This window comes from Pieris rapae, chromosome 13, assembly GCF_905147795.1.
Source record: "Pieris rapae chromosome 13, ilPieRapa1.1, whole genome shotgun sequence".
In the NCBI taxonomy this organism is placed as follows: domain Eukaryota; kingdom Metazoa; phylum Arthropoda; class Insecta; order Lepidoptera; family Pieridae; genus Pieris; species Pieris rapae.
Window position 1 is genome coordinate 3536452 of NC_059521.1, and position 19351 is coordinate 3555802.

Here is a 19351-nt window from a genome sequence, read left to right on the forward strand (position 1 = left end):
TTAAATTTTAAAGAAGATAATTCCAAAAAACAAATAAGGAAAACGTGTGATTTTTATTAGATTTCCTGCTGTCGAGATGAGTAATCTAACTAAAAATTCGATACATATTAAAATTTAACTTAAATTTTGAGTTTTCTAATTGATTCACGATAAGAAATACTTTTCTTTACGTTTTACAAAAAGATATTCTTCAAAATTATATTTATACCAATATAAATATCTGTGGAACAAAATATTTCCAATAATAAAATGAGAACCACTAATAAAATATTTATGTATTGTGATAACTATACGTTGTTTATGAAACTCGTTCATTAACCTTCGCACATATCAAACATACCTAATGTTACAATATGGGCGAAAAAGAGAAAAAATGGTGCAATAAGTTAAGCAAATAACGACCTAATTTTGAATAAGATAACTCTTACATACAAATATTCATACAGGTTTAGATCCGTTTCCGTGGTTAGTTCCGTAGAAACATTATTACATAAGCCCATTGTATAGGTTAAAAACTTACGTTTATGGACTTTTTAATACCTACAGAAGAGAGAAGAGCCTATTATATATGTATTTAATTCGTTATACACATACAGCTAACTTAAATTATATTAAAAAAAACAAGTATACCAAAGACATCATCATCAGCATAAAATTTAAGAGCCGGGCTATTGTCTGAGGATTAATCACCACTCAGTGCGGTTAGCACTGAGTGGTGCCAACTATTTGATAATCATTTTATAGGATACCTCAGCTACGAACACAATCTAGTGTTTTGACGGATTCGTTTAAAATATTATAAAAAAAATCATTGGCGCTACAATCTCTTTAGGTCTTGGCCTCAGATTTTTGAGTGTGTTTCATGATCATTTTTAAATCTAATAGGCAAGTAGGTGATCAGCCTCCAGTGCCTGACACACGTTGTCGACTTTTTGGATCTAAGACATGTCGGTTTCCTCACGATGTTTTCCTTCACCGTTCGAATGAACGTTAAATGCGCACATAGAAAGAAAGTCCATTAGTGCACAACCGGGGATCGAACCTACGACCTCAGGTATGAGAGTCGCACGCTGGAGCCACTAGGCCAACACTCTTTTAATATTATAACAAAAATAATTAATTTTGTTTTTGTTTTCTAGTGAATGTTATTTCAAAGAATTATATTTTGTCTACAATACAAAGGTTAATCCATTCAGTCTGAACTTTCTGACAATCATCTTCTTTGTTTATTTTTAAATACAAGTTTTCAAAATTATACATCTTTTGGCGCGTTTGGGAAAAATGATGAGAGTAATTTTTATCTATAATCGCACACACCGTCACATAGAGCCAACTCCTTTTGACCTAAAAAAAATTAGATATATTGCAATTCTTGTGAATACAGCCAATCAACCAAATATAACCGTTAAAAAATATTTGCGAGGCACTGCAATAATATAAGGAAATTGTAATAATATTGTTAACAAAAGACTAATATGTATAAACAACAAAGATACCATGTCTAACAATTTTAATTTTTAATTAAAAAGTCCAATTACGAAGAAGAAGGAAGAATTCGAAGAAGGATTTTAGGCTTTAGAACATTATGTTTTGCGTTTAATATGATAGATACACACTATATTAGGACAGTATTAACATCATAAAATCTTGTCTTTATTTTCAGTAAAGGATTAAAATCTGTAAATAATACTTAAAAACAACATTAAAGATAAGCTCTATTCTACAAATTAGTATTGTTTTTAATTATATTGATGTTGTGAATCTGTTGTTTATTGACTTCTACACTAATGACACATACATACTCTCAGAAATATATTGTTAATTATTTGTATGACCGGGATTCGAAATCAATATTTTCATCAATCAAGGTACTTACAACCACTATATCAAACCAAAAAATCTGTCATATCAAAATAAAATTATTATTAAATATCAGTCGATGATTTTAAATGTATTAAAAGTTTTGTATGAGGTTATTTATCAGCAAGTCTATCTCCAACAACTGCACATACCGATTTGCAATTTTTCGCCTTTAGAATACTACCGCGAACACAACGAACCAAGAAACACTAAAAAAATACTAGAAGTCTAAAGTTGAACCACACTAATGATAATCATTTAAACGCTTACTTACTCTTTATTAAATAATTTAATTTTTTTTTTTAATTATTTTTAAATTATTCTTTAATTAAATAATATTATGCAATGCGACAGGTATATAACATTTTATAAAATTCCCTATAAGAGTAACTCAGAGAGATTCTATTACCCTACCAATTTATTATTAAATATCTCAAGTTCACAGTGCATTTAAATTTAGTTTTTAAAAATATTTATTTAAGCCATTTTTTATTTTTTTAATGAGGTGGAAATGCACTAATGCAGGCCCGCATCAAGAATATCGAACTTGACGCGGGGACTGTGGGGCTGGATCAACACTCAAAACCCTCTGCTATTTAGAGGGGTAGCGAGACCCTACCCACTCGGGCTTATATCCGACATAGACAGCTAATCATGACCTGCGGTTCCGGGCTACTCGAGGCCGTGCCCCCAACCTTGAACTACCGGTCCTTCTACAGTCATCCCCATATATTTAAGCCATACTTAGCGCCTATTATATCTGTTGTATAATATTTATGACGTAATTTTACTAATTTAATTTATTTTAACTGACAGAAATAATAGTTTATTTCAGATTTGTTTTAATATATTTAGCAAACTGATTTTGCAAAGATAACAAATTGCATCCGTTTTCGTCGAGTAAAAGGGATTTAAATGATTGAAGTAATATTGCAAATTTAACTCATTTAACAGTTTTATCTTCTAATAGGTTGTAACCTTAAACTTTTTCAAGTTGATAACCCAAGTGATAATGATTTTAAAACTAAATACCAACGCTTTTCCCGTTCGTGCATACGTATAGAAAGTGATAAATAGACAGAATAATCAATCAATGGTTAATAGTAATTGTAATGACTTCACTATATTTTTTATATAAAATGGCAACTAGAAGGCTTAATGTACTATGTGGTTACATAAACTTTCTGTGAAATCAGGAAATAGCCCTCAATTCAAGTTTCTACAATTCAATCTTCTTTCTGTGCTAATCTTCATGCTATATAGGAAATAACCCAGAAGAAAATGTATAGTCTCCAGTCAGAAACTATGAAAGTATCTGTAGTGTTTAAATACATTTTTACTTAAGTATAAAATTGTTCCTCACAAGATCTTTTGAGATGAATCTTAGACCGATCATCTATGAGATTAGTTAACTGTTCCGTAATTGCGCGTAGAGACCTAATTTACTGGAGCCTTCGTTAAGGACAGATAATTCTATAGTGTTAAATACTATAGAATTATAACTGTGATTCTAATCACCAATGACCTTTGTCACCGCCTAAATAAACAATTAATTTTAGTTCAGTGTATTCGTAATTTGAATTAGTCCTGCGTCTATATAAGGAGTGGAGGGGGAGCTTTTTCTGCATTTGCCGTTGCGTCGCGTTCGAAGGCGCACGTTTTTAGAGACTGATAACAGTGATACTGTCCCACAATATGGGGACTAATAGTTTAAGCATTTTTAGTGTTGTATTATTGCTATCGATTTTGTGGAGTCCGGCGCTTAGTGGTATGTATTTTTTATATTTTTATTTACAAGGCTAAAATAGGAGTGTTAATCAATTACATTGTAAAATTGCAAGATCTGTTAAGATTTGTTAAGATCGCATGCATACTGAAAGAAATACGCACACACACAAGATACAAAGATCTTAATACAGTCGGTTTAATTTTTCAAGTAAGATACAATTTTACTAACGTATACAATGGAATTTAATAGAACAGTGTTTTTATCTGTTTCGTACTTAAAAAAGTACTACTAATAAAAAAAACTTCAATTAAAATAACAAATAGTTTATAATTAGTTCAAGATTTCTAATTATTGTAGTTTAAGTTACTAATCTCATTCTTTTTTTTAAAATCAATTATTAGAGAAAACAAACAACAACTCAGAGTTATATGTTTTTTGACATCATTTTATTACAACAAAAATAATCGAATTATTTTTTATTTATTTATGTAGAAAATTTATTTCGTTATAGATAGGTATATAGGATTTTTATCAAATTTTAAAAATGAACCCACCAAATGTTCTAATCACTTCATTCTTCTAATCTGCCTCTTCAATTTGGAATTTGTGTATCATAAGCAAAATAGAAACTTCATAGAGTTTCGAAAATCATTCCATCAATACTTACGGTGCCTTCATTACCCTTTCATCTTACTATCTATGTTTGATCCCGTGGAGAAACACTGTTGCTAACTCCGATAATAATTCGCAGTTTGTAGATAAAGGAAACTTTAACCTTTGATTGTATTATCAATGTCACGTCCAAGAAAAAGCAATTTTCAACTGTCTTACAATAAATGAAGGGTCATAATAACATAAAAAGCCGAAGTAGTCATAGGTCATCTTTGCTGATTATAATAATTAGTTGTTTGTGAAGTTAATGAAAGACTTTGTTTATTTAAAATGAACTCTTCCATAATGAGGAATGTTTTTGTTTGATAAAATAAGTTATTGACGAAATTGCAAGAATTTGAAAACATGTTTTTATCTAACAGGAAAAAGTCGATTGAGGATAATATATTTATTTTTAAAGCTTTAGCTTGCAAACGAACAAAAAAAGTTCAAATTTCTCTTCTTCAGGTATTTTGGTAAGCCTTATTTCATAAAGTTACTTTATTTTTCTAATGATTTTGCGCGTATATGCTATGGTCTTATCTACGTCTCATATGTATTTTAATTTTTAAAAGAATCTATGAGGTAAGGTAGCGTTAAGTACGAGCAATTAAATCTGCAATGATCACATTACTAAAAAAATATGTAATGAGAAATTAAATGTCACAAGTTAATTATAATAATTTTGAGTGCGATAACCAAACAAAAGGTAATGTTATTTTAACGTAATTATTGATAAGTAAGGTCAATTGATAGCCGGAGACATCTTTGAATAGTCATTGTCAAGGATTGTTTTTCTTATCATAGAAAATGACATTAAATAATTTAGTAGAAGTTTTGAGATAAAATTGCATCTAAAGAAGATCGTCTAAAGAGAAATTTCACCGTTTGCTCACAGCTTTTGTTTGTAAGAAACGAAGCCTGAAGATGGGCTGAGTAAGGAGGCAGGCCATTTTCACTGATATTGATAGTTTCTTAACGGGTTGTCTATAGTCGCACAAAAACCTTACCTATTCTGATGTTTTAGGTATGGTAAAAAATATAGATTTCCTGTTATTTTATAAATCTCAGGCAACTTACTTTTATTTAGAATTTACAATTGCCTATTTTCCTCTGCTTACATTGTTGGGCAAAAGTGCCGCTTCCTCCACTCACTTTCTATTTAAGATATAAAAGAAAATATTATATTGTGTTTATATATTAGTTTATATTTTCTTTGTTATTTTGTATTGAATTATGAGTGCATTCCCACGTTGTTTTACGATGTCGACAATCAGCTAATTTGTCAATCAATAACCTAAACTGGCACATCCGTGCGGGGCACCTAAGTACATGTATACACACAATAAATATTATTCTTCTATACAATACATATTAATACATACAAAATAATTATGCTCCTTTTAGGCATTCGCTTAGTAGCATAAAATGCGGTAATATTTATAATGCTTAATAAAATTAGAACATAAAAATTAAAATCTTCTAAAGCTTCTGTTTGAATTACTTTGTATAAATTACTTATAATTGTTACTTAGACGTGATCTTGAATATATATAGGTATGTTTTTAATGTGCACCATTATACAAAACAATTAAGGAGATAATTTAAAACGGTGCCGTAAAACATCAAAAGCTCGATGTTTTATCTTTATCATGTATAGTCTCTTTCTATGTTTTGTCATAGGTATCATATCCGTAAAAGTTAGCGAAAATTATAACATATTATTTTTTTGCCCGTAGTTGCAATCAGGCTATGAGCGAAAATGTGGGTAGTGGTCATGGGAAAGTTCCCATTTCAAGCACCAACTCATCTCAATAGATTCTAGAGATTCTGTCGGTCTTCTGGCTCTATAAAAATAAAATTTTGACGCAAAATAATAAGTAAATTACTAAAATGTTCTACTTTAGCAAAGAATTTCCATCCCATCCCTAAGAACCTTAAAAATGTATAGCCTCCAGATCTTTACTATAAAGAAATCTGAAGTCGCCCAGGCTAACACAAGTAGAAATAATGTAATTTGATGTATTGAGTAGTTGTGCGATATATGGCGCAGTTTGGTTCAATTACCCAATTTGTCGTCCAGACGAGATTGGACCCCATTCGGGCTTCGCTGACCCCAGCTTCTCGACTTTACTGTAGCCTGATTATTATTTGCCGATTAAAGTTATTATGATCTTAAATTTTTGAAAAACGTCCCATTGTGTTTTTTGGTATGATAAAAGCTAAAAAAAGTAAGGAAACTTAGAGAACACAATCGTTTTATTGTAATTAGTTTACTTCATAATTTATAATGCATATATATATATGTATGAAAAGGCAATACATAAGATATGTAAACAAATAAATAAACACCGCATTTGCATCACATTAGGATTAGGCAAAAACCGAATAGTTATTATTTTACTTAACAGGAAATTTTATTATACAAGTTCTATACAATTGACAGGTTTGGAAAACCAGTATCGACAATGATAGCAACGGCATCTGATACCTTTACAGACAAATTAATATTATTTTTACGGTTATCGTTGCGTCAAGAAGAGCGTTAGGAAAATTTGTTACCTAATCTATTAAGTTCACATTTGACAAGGGCATTAGTCATTTATTAATAACCTGACCCCAAAGGACCTTTAACGGAACTAACATTGTTATTTGTTGTTTAACTTATCAGCGTTGACCTGCGATAAACCTAGCAAACTTGGAAAATCGGACCTTACAGTTTGCCGATTGATTTTATTGTGGAAAATTAAGTTTGATTAATTGGAACTACATGAGTGAGCTCTAACGAAATAAACATGTGTGTTTTATAAATGATTTTTTTTATAACTTGCTAAAATAATTAATATGGCATATTGAGGTTTGAACAATAATAATTGGCATCATCAATATTAGGGATATCAGTTACACGTGCACAAATTTTTGGTTGATATTTAGAAAATAATTCAATCAACTACTTAACTGTGTCTAATTCTTACTCTCTCTTGATACTTAACTGAACAAATACAATTTCTGTTTCAGATAAATGTTCAGTAGCCTGCAAAGGATGTAAGTATTTATTATTAGCTATATCATTTAGTCTAACAGATTTTTAATGAGTACAAGCTGCTCCCGCGAACTTAGTTTCGCCCTATTATGTTTTTTTATTTAGCCTACCAGTTTAGTAATCACTTATAGAGACTTTGCTTTTCTTGATTAAAAACATAAATCTAAATTTTGCATTTTTTATATATTTCTCCAACTTCTCTTCATAAAAACCTTTCTAAAAGTTCTAAGTGAAATATTTTTTTTTGTATTCATATTGATATTATATAAATACCTTAATATGAAACCTAAATAATATATTATTGGAATAAGTTTAGTTTTTAGTTGTTTAGTTTAGTCTTTGACTTTTTAATCTTATTAGGATGGGACAATAGGATCAATGGGACCAAATTGTCTACCGACTTAGACTTTCACCGGCTTAGATTACCTACTCATTAGTTATTAATAATAGACAGTCCACTTGCTATTCAAATTTTAAATAATGGCGCATAAGACCAGAGATGTAGTTGTCAATGTCACCACAAAAAAGATAAATGCTATTGGATATAAATAACAATAATATTATTCGAATCGGTATCATTCAACAAAAAGCTGATTTTAACAAACATATAAATTAAACTTATAGATAAACTTATTTTGATGTTCACCAATTACGATTATGATAACAATTTTTAATCATTTTTCAAAAACTTTCTAGCTGCATCATCAGAAACCTTCTTAAATGGACATACATACACCTACGGAGTCGAAGGCACCGTATCAGTTTATCTGACCGGAGCTGAGAAGCAAGAGACTAATGTAAAAATATTTGGGCAAGTTTCTGTAACTGCTTTGGGTAACTGCGCTCATTCGCTGAAGGTCAACTCTTTGGCTATATCTGGACCCAATGGCAAGGTAAGATGACATAAACGCGAATTTATTATATAACTTACATACCCTTGTATTTCTTATGCTTCAAAGCAATCACAGTCAAGGATGTGTTTAATGTTTTCAGAGAATTAGTTTTTCAGAAAACATTAAATATTTTTCATTTCATTATATATTATTTAAAATAACAAAGAATATTTAATATCTGTAATTTTAATTCCATTTCAGAAATACCAGGCACCATCAGGTATAGATAAGGCAGTGCGCTTTAACCTGCAAGATGGGAAATTGGGAGCTGAAATCTGTGCAGAGGATGGTGACACCCGGGCCTCACTTAACATCAAGAGGGCCATTATTTCATTGCTGCAGACTGAACAGAAGCCTTCCACACAGGTAATACAAGCTTCACTGTATTCAATTATATCCTAATCATTGTATGGTTTTTTGAAATAATATTTAACATTTTTAGGTTGATGTATTTGGTGTATGCCCAACGGATGTGTCTTCATCAGAGGAAGGCAGCTCAGTATTGCTTCACCGCAGAAGAGACCTTTCAAGGTGTGCTCTCCGAGAGCAAGGCAAGAATGATCTGATCACAGCCATCTACAACCCAACTGCTGTAAGTATTATTTTGAAATAAAATAATAATCATGTGTTTAGAAGGCAATGTCCTTATTCTTTAATAATTATTCAATATACTTGATAGGACAAAGATGAAATAGAAAAGTTGGAAAATTTAATAATTAATATAATATTTTAGTAATTGTGTAAACTTTATAAATGTTAATATAATGTTTTCCTTAAATTATTTTCATTTCTCACAGCAAATCAAGAACACTCAAATCCTCCAATCCACTTTAAGTGTGGAGACCAAAGTGAACAAGGGTGTGCCTGAGAAAGTTGCTGCTACTGAGGAGTATGTATACAGGCCATTCTCTGCTGGAGAGAATGGAGCACGGGCAGCTGTTCATACCAAGCTGACCCTCTCTGGAACCAAGGGTGGTGGTGGCAATGGAGGTAATTATCTTTATAAATCTTATTGTGTTTTATATTGTTAACATTAATCTTGTTTTATAAATCCATAATTTATAGGAAAATATTTTTATAAACAAATTTTTATATTAAATTGAATTATTTTTTAAATTCTTACAGCCAACTGCCCTGTCAGCCGAACTATCATTTTTGAGAACCCTCACCAAGGTCATGGAGACCACAGCAGCCCACAAAATGTACTGACCGCCATCAAAGAGGCCTGTAAACACCTTAGTAATGAAGCTGGATCTAAGTCTGCCGGAATTTTCGCCCAGCTAGTCAGGGTAATGTGTGATTTAAATGTATTATATATATATATATATATATATGTTCCTGAAAGCATAATATATATATATATATATTATGCTTTCAGGAACATTCTATATTCAACTTACATTGTAGTTATTATGGCATAATATTTTTTTCATAATTGGCGCAGGTTTTTACTAATCTGATTTAATTTTTTTTTATTAACATAATTTAATAACTTGCAGATTATAAGAGTAACAACCAAAGATGACCTCATGAAGGTATATGGACAAGTTAAAGGCAACAATTTGGAGAAGTAAGTTATTTTTTTTGTTACGTGGCATCACTTAGGTATCTTAGAGGATCATGAAATTAATATTTTAAAGTGTTTTCATATTTTCAATTGAAATTAGATGAATCAAATCACCCAGCACCGGTAGTACGTAACTCATAATAGCGATAGCGATTGCGATCCTTACTTGAATGTAGAGTTTTACGTGGTCTAAGGGTGTGAGATCACTGCTACGGTATCTCTATATATAGATATATGTATATATAGCTTTTTATTTTATTTATGTGTCAGAAGAATTGCTATAGTTACCACGCCAGGGTCTGTTCAAGTATTACATAAGCATATATACTATTATTTATCCTCCGTTCCCTACCATCCTCTTGTCGGCAAAAGTAAACCAAAACTCTAAAAATTATAGTACAGAAACATATGATTTTTTCGTAGGAATCCTCGAAAATGCATTTCGTTTTAAAGAATAGACAATGTGTGTGTAAAAGTAAATACATACTTACTATTGACGTAATCACCAAATAAGAAAAAAAAAGACACCCCTCTCTCCCCTATAGTGATTCTGTAATACTTGAACTTATAAAGGATTCTAAATAAGATTTAATAACAGGCGTGTATTCCTGGACGGTCTGCTACGCGCCGGTACTGGTCCCAGCATCGAAGCTTCGGTACAAGTCCTTAAGAACAAACAGTTGTCCAAACTAGAAGAGAAATTGGTGTTCCTCTCACTCGCGAATGCCAGACATGTTGACAGCGATACCGTTAAGGCCGCTACTGTAAGTAAAACTTTTGACTAATGTTTTTTTTTTGAAGTGAAACTTCTTTAGAATCGTTGTGATTTCAAACCGGATGCAACGAAAAAGCGACAGTAAAAAGAGACAGAAACATTAATTCATATGATTTAACGTGGGAGAAAATGAGATAGATAAACTTCTTTCGAATCGTCGTGATTTCAAACCGGATGCAGCGGTAAAGAGAGACAGAAACATCAATTCATCATATGATTTAACGTGGGAGAAAATGAGATAGCAGGCATTATACAGCCTCTCTTTACTGCCGCTTTTTCATTTGATCGAATTTCAAACTTTCGATGTTTTAGTTTTTCCCAAATTAAAAATTTATATTAAACTTATAAATTAAAATTTATCATTAAAATATACTGTTTTAAAAGAACACACACATTTAGATAATGGAAAATGATTAATTTATATATGATTAATAATAAAAAAAATGTTTTTGAAGGTTTCACTTCTACCATGTGTGAATTGCACATGTTTTTTTTTTTTTTGAGTCTTACACTGGCTTTGTCTTGTAATTCGGATGAAGGTAAATTCAATTATCATTCAATGCTTTACTGGTTGGTACAGTTTTAAAAAAAATTGCCGTAATGTAAAGTTATTTAGATTTTCATTTTAATGACCTTCAATCTTTTTCCAGGGACTTCTCGATCTTCCAGATGTGCCAAAGGAGCTCTATCTCGGGGTTGGAGCCCTAGCCGGTGTATACTGCCGCTCCCATGACTGCCACAACTCGAAAGTTGAAGGAATTACCACCCTCAGCAAGAAGTTTGCCTCGAAGTTGCAAAACTGCAAGCCCAAGACTAAAGTAGATGAAGACAATGTAAGTTTGAAGATTTATTACTCATTTAAAAGTTTTGATAAAAAACGAATTTCTCTTAAGAAATTTTGTCGATATCCTTACAGATACCTATTTTGATGAAACTAGTCATGTTCCATATTTGGATCGAGGATCATCTTCATATGAGTTTTACTTATGAGAAATGTATAGACAAACAAGTATCACATACTGTTAAACTGATAACTCCTATTTTTGAAGTGGGTAAAATATGACACAATTCATCGCTCAGCGTATTAAGCTAACCATGATATTTTCAGGTGGTAGCGGTGCTTAAGGGTATCCGTAACGTCAGGCATCTTGATGACAGTCTGATCGACAAACTTGTCCATTGCGCCAATGACAATGGCGTTAAGGCTCGCGTTAAGGTCGCTGCCCTTGAAGCCTTCCAGGCTGACCCCTGTGCTGCTAAGGTAGGTCCTTAAAGCTAAGCCTGTGGCATCTCAAATTAAAAATATTGGGTGAGGGAGCGTTTCAGTATTACGTAACGAATTTTGGATGGGGGAGGGTTGGAATGTTACGATGCAGGGCGGAGATTGAATTATGCGTATTATTTTCGACTTTCCGATACATTACACCACTTAAATGGCAACTTTTAGGATTAATGAGTCACGTTTTACTATTGGGTACAGAAAAACGTTTTATGGGGGGGGGGGGGGGGGGGAGTAACGTAATACTTGAACGCTCCCTAATATGTTATAGAAGCCTTTGAAAATTATAAATTAATTTATAGCATTCTAAAGTTATTCTCTCTTTAGGTGAAGAAAACTGGACTGGATATTTTGAAGAACAGACAGCTGGATTCAGAAATCCGTATCAAGGCTTACCTCGCGGTAATTTCGTGTCCTTGTGCCAAGTCCGCTAATGAGATCAAGACTCTGTTGGACTCTGAACCAGTACATCAAGGTAAATAAATGTCGTGTATTATACAGCTTCTAATGTTGACCTAAGTGATGGAAATGCATCACTTGAAACGGTTAATAATTAATTTAAAAAATCAGTATTCATAACCACAGAACACAGTTTATTCAATCTCTTATTTATTTATATATTAATAGCTGGTACCGGCGATTTTGTCTGCGCAGGATAAAATAATGGTTGTCCAGATGATGTAGCATGAAAAGCATATTTTATATACTTTATCCGGCAGCGATACAAGTATCTATTTTCATTTAGAAATCAATTTATTACTACCAAATGTGCATTTGAAATAAATTATAAATGTTTATTGTTTCACTATATTGGCTATAATGGCTTACACATATGAGAGATAGATATATGTGAAGAGGATCTGAGGAGGACTATTTATGACAAACATTTTCATCATACATATGTGTGGCCTATGTGTGGCCTATGTGTTATTCTGATGTATAAGCTATAATATTGTAAAGTTTCATAAAAATCCATTCAGTTGGTTTTAAGTGAAAGGGTCATTCTTACAAACTTTCGCGTCTATAATATCAGTAGGAAATAATCAGTGTTATATAACGTATAAATATGTACAAGAAGTGAAAACATTAGACTTATATTAGATTACAAAATGGAATAGGAATTAAAAAGTTAAAAACACAAAACAAAAAATAAAACAAGCAAAACCAAAACACTCGGTATGAAATTATATCAAGATTTTTAGATATATTTTTTGAAATATTAAAAAAAATCGTCTTACGCAGTGGGTCGTTTCATCACAACATCCCTGCGACACATCCGCGCCTCGGCTAACCCTGACAAGCAGCTCGCTAGGCAGCACTATGGACTGATCTCTACCCCCAGCCACTTCAATATCGACGACAGGTATTTATTATTTATATTATATATTTAACATTTGTCATGTCAAAATATTTTATTACAGACTTATCGAATGAATTCCTCCGAAAAACTTTGCCCTGCGTACGTTGATTTGTTACGTGCACCTTATTTTAAAGTTGATGCTCTTTTGTTTTATATAATATATAATTTATTACGTTACAGAAAATACTCATTCTACCGCGAGTTTTCTTACAACGTGGACGCCCTTGGTGCTGGTGGTAACTTAGAGCAGACCGTGATCTATTCACAGGACTCTTTCCTCCCGAGATCTGCTACTTTCAACCTGACTGCTGAAGTATTCGGGCACAATGTCAATGTGTTTGAGGTAATTAAGGCTATTTTATAAGAAAGATAGTTTTTTTAGTTTTTAATAGTTAGTTCGTAGTCTAATCACCCATACTTTGATTTAATGTGTCTACCAGAAAAACTCCTTAGAGCACTATACTTTTTTCGGTTGTAACAGAAAGTTTTTTTTTTTACAGATCGGTGGTCGCCAAGGAAACTTGGATCGTGTGGTGGAACATTTCGTGGGACCCCGTGGTTTCCTTAGAACACAAAAGCCGCAAGAAGTCTATGATAACTTGTACAAACGCGCTGAAGAAGCGTTCAACAAGGTGGACGGCAACATGCGCGGGCGCCGATCTGTCAAGAGTGAAATTGATAACTTCGATAAGAACGTATGTATTCTTTGAATTACAGAATTCTCATAATGACGTTGAGTATTTAGAAAAAATCTTTTATATTTTTTTCAGTTAAAAGCAGAATCTACTTCCTACAACAATGAGTTAGATTTGGACGTGTACCTAAAATTATTCGGAACTGATGCAATTTTCCTGTCACTCGGAGATGACAAAGGCTTCGACTTTAACAAAGGTCTCGATCAGATCCTGAAAATCTTCAACGAGGGAGTTGAAAAAGTCAAGCATTTCCAGGTTATTTTATTTGTTTTATAGTTCTCTGTTGTTATTTTTTATTTTTAATACAAATCGTTATCGTCTAAAATACCACATTTACCTTACAGCAAGAAGTCCGCGCTCACATGTTATTCCTGGACGCCGAACTGGCTTACCCCACCTCAACTGGTCTTCCACTCAAATTGGATGTTATCGGATCAGCCACTGGACGCGTGGATCTCTCCACCAACATTGATCTTAAGCAAATCCTCCGTTCTCCACAAAATGCCAAAGTGGACATCAAGGTCGTTCCCAGCACTGACATTGAGGTATCCATGGTCATGATGGTCGATGCCAACTTGGTGAATGCCGGTATCAAGGGAATCGTAAACCTGCATTCCTCCACTGGCGGTCACGTGATCGCTAAGGTCATTGAGAACGGACAAGGATTCGATCTCCAACTTGGTTTGCCAATTGACAAACAAGAAATTCTGACGGCTTCAAATGAGCTGGTTTTCTTCTCTGCGGAGAAAGGTCAACTCGAGAAGCAGACAGCCCTCAAAGTGGACGCTGACAAAAAGGAATATTCTGGATGTTTCGATCAACTGTCTGGTGTTCTTGGTCTTACCCTGTGTGGAGAATTCTCTGTTCCCTTCACCTTCTCTGGTAAGTGTGGTTTTAAAAAGATGTATTTATCCACTCTCGAAATTCTTCATATTAAATTTAAATAAACAATTGAACTTATTTTTGAAATATTACATGATTTTCTTTTCCAGGTACTGAAGCCCAACAATCCATCTCAAAATTCTTAGCGAAGTACCCAGTAGTCGGTCCATCGAAAATCCGTGTTGCGTTAGAGAAGAACGATCTTCGAGGATACCACATCAAGGGCGCCATCAGAAATGACATGCAGAACGGCAAATACGGTGTCGAACTCTTGTTTGACGCTGAAGGTATTATATACTTCCTCTTTTCATCCTGTCTTCTTCTACTGGCATATTTATTAATCAATCTATGCTTATCTTATCTTCTTAGGTTCACAAAATCGTCGCACACAAATCAACGGTGACCTGGTTAGTAACCCAGAAGAGAAGAGCATAAAACTATCCCTGGAATCTCCAATCAAAAACCTATACGGAGAAATTTCTCTACTGACAAAATCGAACGAACAAGCCCTTTTGGTGCAAGCCAAGATGGATGACATGCAATACTACGCAAGAGCCGGTTTCACCGCATCTGGCAATGACAGGAGGAGGACCTGGAAGCCAATTTTGGAATATGAATTGCCTGACAAGAATGGAAAGCAAAACCTGAAGGTTGACGGACAGTTGATCCAGGAAACCAATGGTCCAGCTGTCAGATACACTCTGGAAGGCATTAAGGTAATCTTATTCTGACGATTCTATAATAAACTAATTTTTTGACGTTCCATACTTTTAAATTATATTCTACTTTAAAAATTATCTTTGAAACCAGGTCATTATACCTAACTCCAACGAGCCAGTGAGCATGGAAGGTCACTTCAGCCAAGAGCCCAAGTTGTTGGAGATGGACCTGAAGGCCAAGAAAGGCCAGCACAATATGTTACTAAGTGGTTCTCTCAAAGGCAGCGACGCAAAGATCGAGTTCCAGAACACCCTTAACCCCTTCGTTAACTTCAAGATCATTGGACATTTTGAGAACGCCAAATCTGTGAGTTTGAACTATTATTATTGAATTTTAACATTATGTTACTTTTATTTAAGTGAAACTTCTTTAGGCACATTTGGGCCTGCGAGACATTTTCATTTTTGTTAACCTCCTTCACATATAATAAAAAAAAACAAAATATTAATAATTTTGTTGCAGAACCATTTTAGACACGCTCTGTGTTTAGATTACATATTTACTTGCAATACAAACATTATTTTTGCGGTCTTTACATGTAGTTTTTTTTTATTACTTCTATAAATTGTTGAAATCGCTAAAATATTAATTATATATTTTAGCTCATTCACAATGACATTGACCTATACTACGGTGGCGATCTCCGTAACCAACAGAACAGGGTCACTTTCAACCAACTCCTCAAATGGGCTGATGCTACAAACGTAATTACAAAGAACAAATGTAAGTATTGATTGTTTAACTCTATATTAATTCTTCCGGCATTTTTTTCACAATTTAATTGTGATTTTTTTCAGAATTTATGTGAGATTTTTTTCAGAATTTAATTGTGATTTCTTTTTCAGTTGAAATCCATGCCCTACCAGCTAAAGCACAATTTGACCTCGAATACGATCCTAAAAAGTTCAATTTGGATGTTGAAGGAGCTTACGTCGACCGCAAATTCGATTTCGAAGTCGACGCCCGCACTGAGATCAAGAAAGTTGGCGATTACAAAGTGAAAATGTCCCTCAATGTTGACAAACAATCCATAGAACTGTTTGTAAAACGCGACATAGTCTCTGCCGACAAATCTAATTTGGAAAATTACATTGAAATCAAAAACATGGCCAAATATGAATTGTCTGGAGTTGTTACACACCGGAACAAGCCTAACGATTTGAACCTTGGTGCAATTGGACATTTCAAAGTGTCTGGTGGCAACTTAAGGGAGGAAATCAAGTGAGTATATAATCTTATGACATGTGACTAGTTAAAGTTCAACTTATGAAAAGCTCACCTCCTATTTCAAAATATTTTTAGTAATATCCTCTGAAGGTACAAATTAAATTTGATGCCAAAACGAAGTGAGATGCAGTATACGTTCTATCCCGCTCTAACGCGTATTGGTCGCATTACGTCATCGTGTGTTAGGTTTTTATTTTCGCTACGGAATTTCTTGATTCAGTCGTAGCGCTCAAAGCCCGCGATAAAATGTACGCAATAGCTTTAAAAATTGTTGGAATTATTAAATAACATCTACAAAATACTAAAACTTATTAAATTAATTTTATTTTTCGAATACCTTATCTCATAAATAACACTGTCACACAGCTTCGACGTGGGTATAATTGAGAACGACAGTTTGTACTCCGGACACGCTAAGCTGTCACGCGCTAAGGACGGCACTATTGTGGACTTCCTAGCTAAGGTCAACCGCGGAGACAATGTTAACGGTCAACTCAAATTGCTGCTCAAAAACACCATCAACGCTAATGGCCAATTCAAAGTCACTGACAACTCGGGCAAAGGAAATGGAGTACTCATCATTGAATTCAAACAGGTAAGAAACGCTGGGTGTTAAAGTATTTGCCACAGAAGTCAACCAATCATAATCAAGAGATTCGATCGGAGGTTTTATTTTTTTAATTGCTGATACAGCACAATTATTTGTTTTTAATTTATTTTATTATTATTAATTACTTAAGATGTCATGTGGCACATGGTGTAATGCAATGTTTTTTGAGAATTTCTTGTTTATATTCAGATCACAGCTCTTTTATAAATTTTAAGGGTTTAAATACAAATTCATTTCTTTTTTCTAAACATGCGTAGAAATTTCCATAGAATAATTTCGTTGGATTAGAACGTACTTTATTGTGGAATTTTATATTAATATTACTATATGAACTTTAGGCGCAACGTAAAATCAAAGCAGATGTGAAGTTCGTGTCAAAGGCACCGGAATACAGTGCAAATGTCGAGTTGTTCCTCAACTTTGATAAGGACAACAATGACAAAATACATTTCGCCACCAACAACAAAGTGACAGAAAAATCTGTGGCATCCAAGTAAGATCAATGCATAATATTTAAAAATTCATAATTAAAAAAAAATGATGACGAAAAAAAAACTTCTTAAATATCAAAGAACTTCCTAGAGTTTTTGAAAATCGACTTTATGTACTACTTTTGAGATTTTTTTTATTACATATACATGATTTGTTGCGTGAAATATTTTTTAATAACCTAATAATAAATTTTATAATGTGATGGTGTAGTGATAAAATAATTTAAGCTAATGGTATGACCCATAATGGTGGCAGAATATGCGAACTTTATATTGTACCATAACATGTTTGTACCATATTCTAATGCAAATAAATAATTATTATTTTTATAATCGATATTTCCTTAAATGTAATTGAAAATTGAACATAAAAGGCCAGAAAAAAACTTAACAAAGCTTCGATATAGAAGCTTTCATATAGACGCAACATTTTATATACCTTTTCCTGGTTTTATTTCCAACAATGGAAACTACTTAAACAGAGATCTTCTTTTATTTACTTCAAGGAACCAACTGGAGTACAACGGTAAGAAGGGAGAGCTGAATGTCCATCAAAACGGTGATTTGATTGGCGTGGCGAAGGGAAATACAGAAGTAGAGTTGGTGCTGCCTACTGAACGCTGCCTAACTCTTAAGATAAACCGGGACGTAAGCTCCAAGGACAATGTAAGACAATTGTGCATATATCTTAAACATATTTATTTCTTACAAACTAAAAAACATATATCAGACTGGCTTTCAATAAACAAAACTCGATTACTCTCGATGCTTAATGGGTTTCTCTTCACCGGAGAGCGACCTATTTGGTGAGCGTATGGCGGTAGTGTACTCTGATTTGAGGGTATACTTGGAGAGTATTAGGGGTTAGAATATACTGTGTTTTATGTTATTTTGATTAATTTTGCATTGTATATATTATAGTCTATTAAATAAAACGACTCACATTCCGCTGGATCTGCGATCTAAAACTGAGCCTCCGAAACGAAATACTTCCAGCGCCACCTCCTAATTGTCTTTTACCAATTACTTCTTCACTCTAAATCCAGCGATACACGACCGACTACTTGAACGTCTATATAGAATCTGCAAACTATCTTGTATAAAGCCATTTTTACAATTAATACGAAAGTTATAATAATAATCACATTCCACATCTTATTGATAAATATAAATACGGCCCTTGTCTGGGAGAAGGCTTCCTCCAACCTTTCCCTTTTATTTTGTGCCATTGTTATCCAATTTCTTCAAGCTCTCCTCTCGATCCCGTCGGCTCATATCTATTGGTTTTCCATTGTTCCTTATTACTTTTGGACCAGTCTATTCGGTTACTGCTTTAGACCGTCTGTCATTTATACAACTGGCTACGAGAGTTATAAAGACGAAGTTTTCTTTGCTATTAAGGACTTAATGAAGATGGGCGTTTATCTTAATATATACAAATCTCCTGTCACTTCCACCATGTTTGTCCGCGATGGACTTCTAAACTACCAAACCAATTTCAATCAAATTTGCACACCGTACGCAGTCTGGTCCAACTTAAGAGATAGGATTTAGCTTAGATCTTTAATT

General features: G+C 33.3%; 1 protein-coding gene across 1 annotated transcript in view; it reads left to right on the forward strand.

Annotated features, from left to right (window-relative positions):
* The first annotated feature begins 3472 nt into the window (after positions 1–3472).
* LOC110991768 (apolipophorins) overlaps positions 3473–19351 on the forward strand; it is a 35153-nt gene continuing 19274 nt past the window's right edge. The window contains exons 1-25 of the mRNA XM_022257255.2: positions 3473–3628; positions 7259–7285; positions 7980–8176; positions 8378–8542; positions 8619–8768; positions 8974–9166; positions 9302–9465; positions 9676–9746; positions 10342–10507; positions 11169–11351; positions 11627–11779; positions 12125–12272; positions 13040–13160; positions 13338–13500; positions 13658–13852; positions 13928–14107; positions 14197–14734; positions 14845–15021; positions 15104–15450; positions 15545–15760; positions 16057–16177; positions 16300–16675; positions 17048–17276; positions 17630–17784; positions 18289–18448. Of these exons, the coding sequence (XP_022112947.2) occupies positions 3556–3628; positions 7259–7285; positions 7980–8176; positions 8378–8542; positions 8619–8768; positions 8974–9166; positions 9302–9465; positions 9676–9746; positions 10342–10507; positions 11169–11351; positions 11627–11779; positions 12125–12272; positions 13040–13160; positions 13338–13500; positions 13658–13852; positions 13928–14107; positions 14197–14734; positions 14845–15021; positions 15104–15450; positions 15545–15760; positions 16057–16177; positions 16300–16675; positions 17048–17276; positions 17630–17784; positions 18289–18448 (4668 nt within the window). The 5' untranslated portion in view covers positions 3473–3555. The remainder of the gene's footprint in view (positions 3629–7258; positions 7286–7979; positions 8177–8377; positions 8543–8618; positions 8769–8973; positions 9167–9301; positions 9466–9675; positions 9747–10341; positions 10508–11168; positions 11352–11626; positions 11780–12124; positions 12273–13039; positions 13161–13337; positions 13501–13657; positions 13853–13927; positions 14108–14196; positions 14735–14844; positions 15022–15103; positions 15451–15544; positions 15761–16056; positions 16178–16299; positions 16676–17047; positions 17277–17629; positions 17785–18288; positions 18449–19351) is intronic.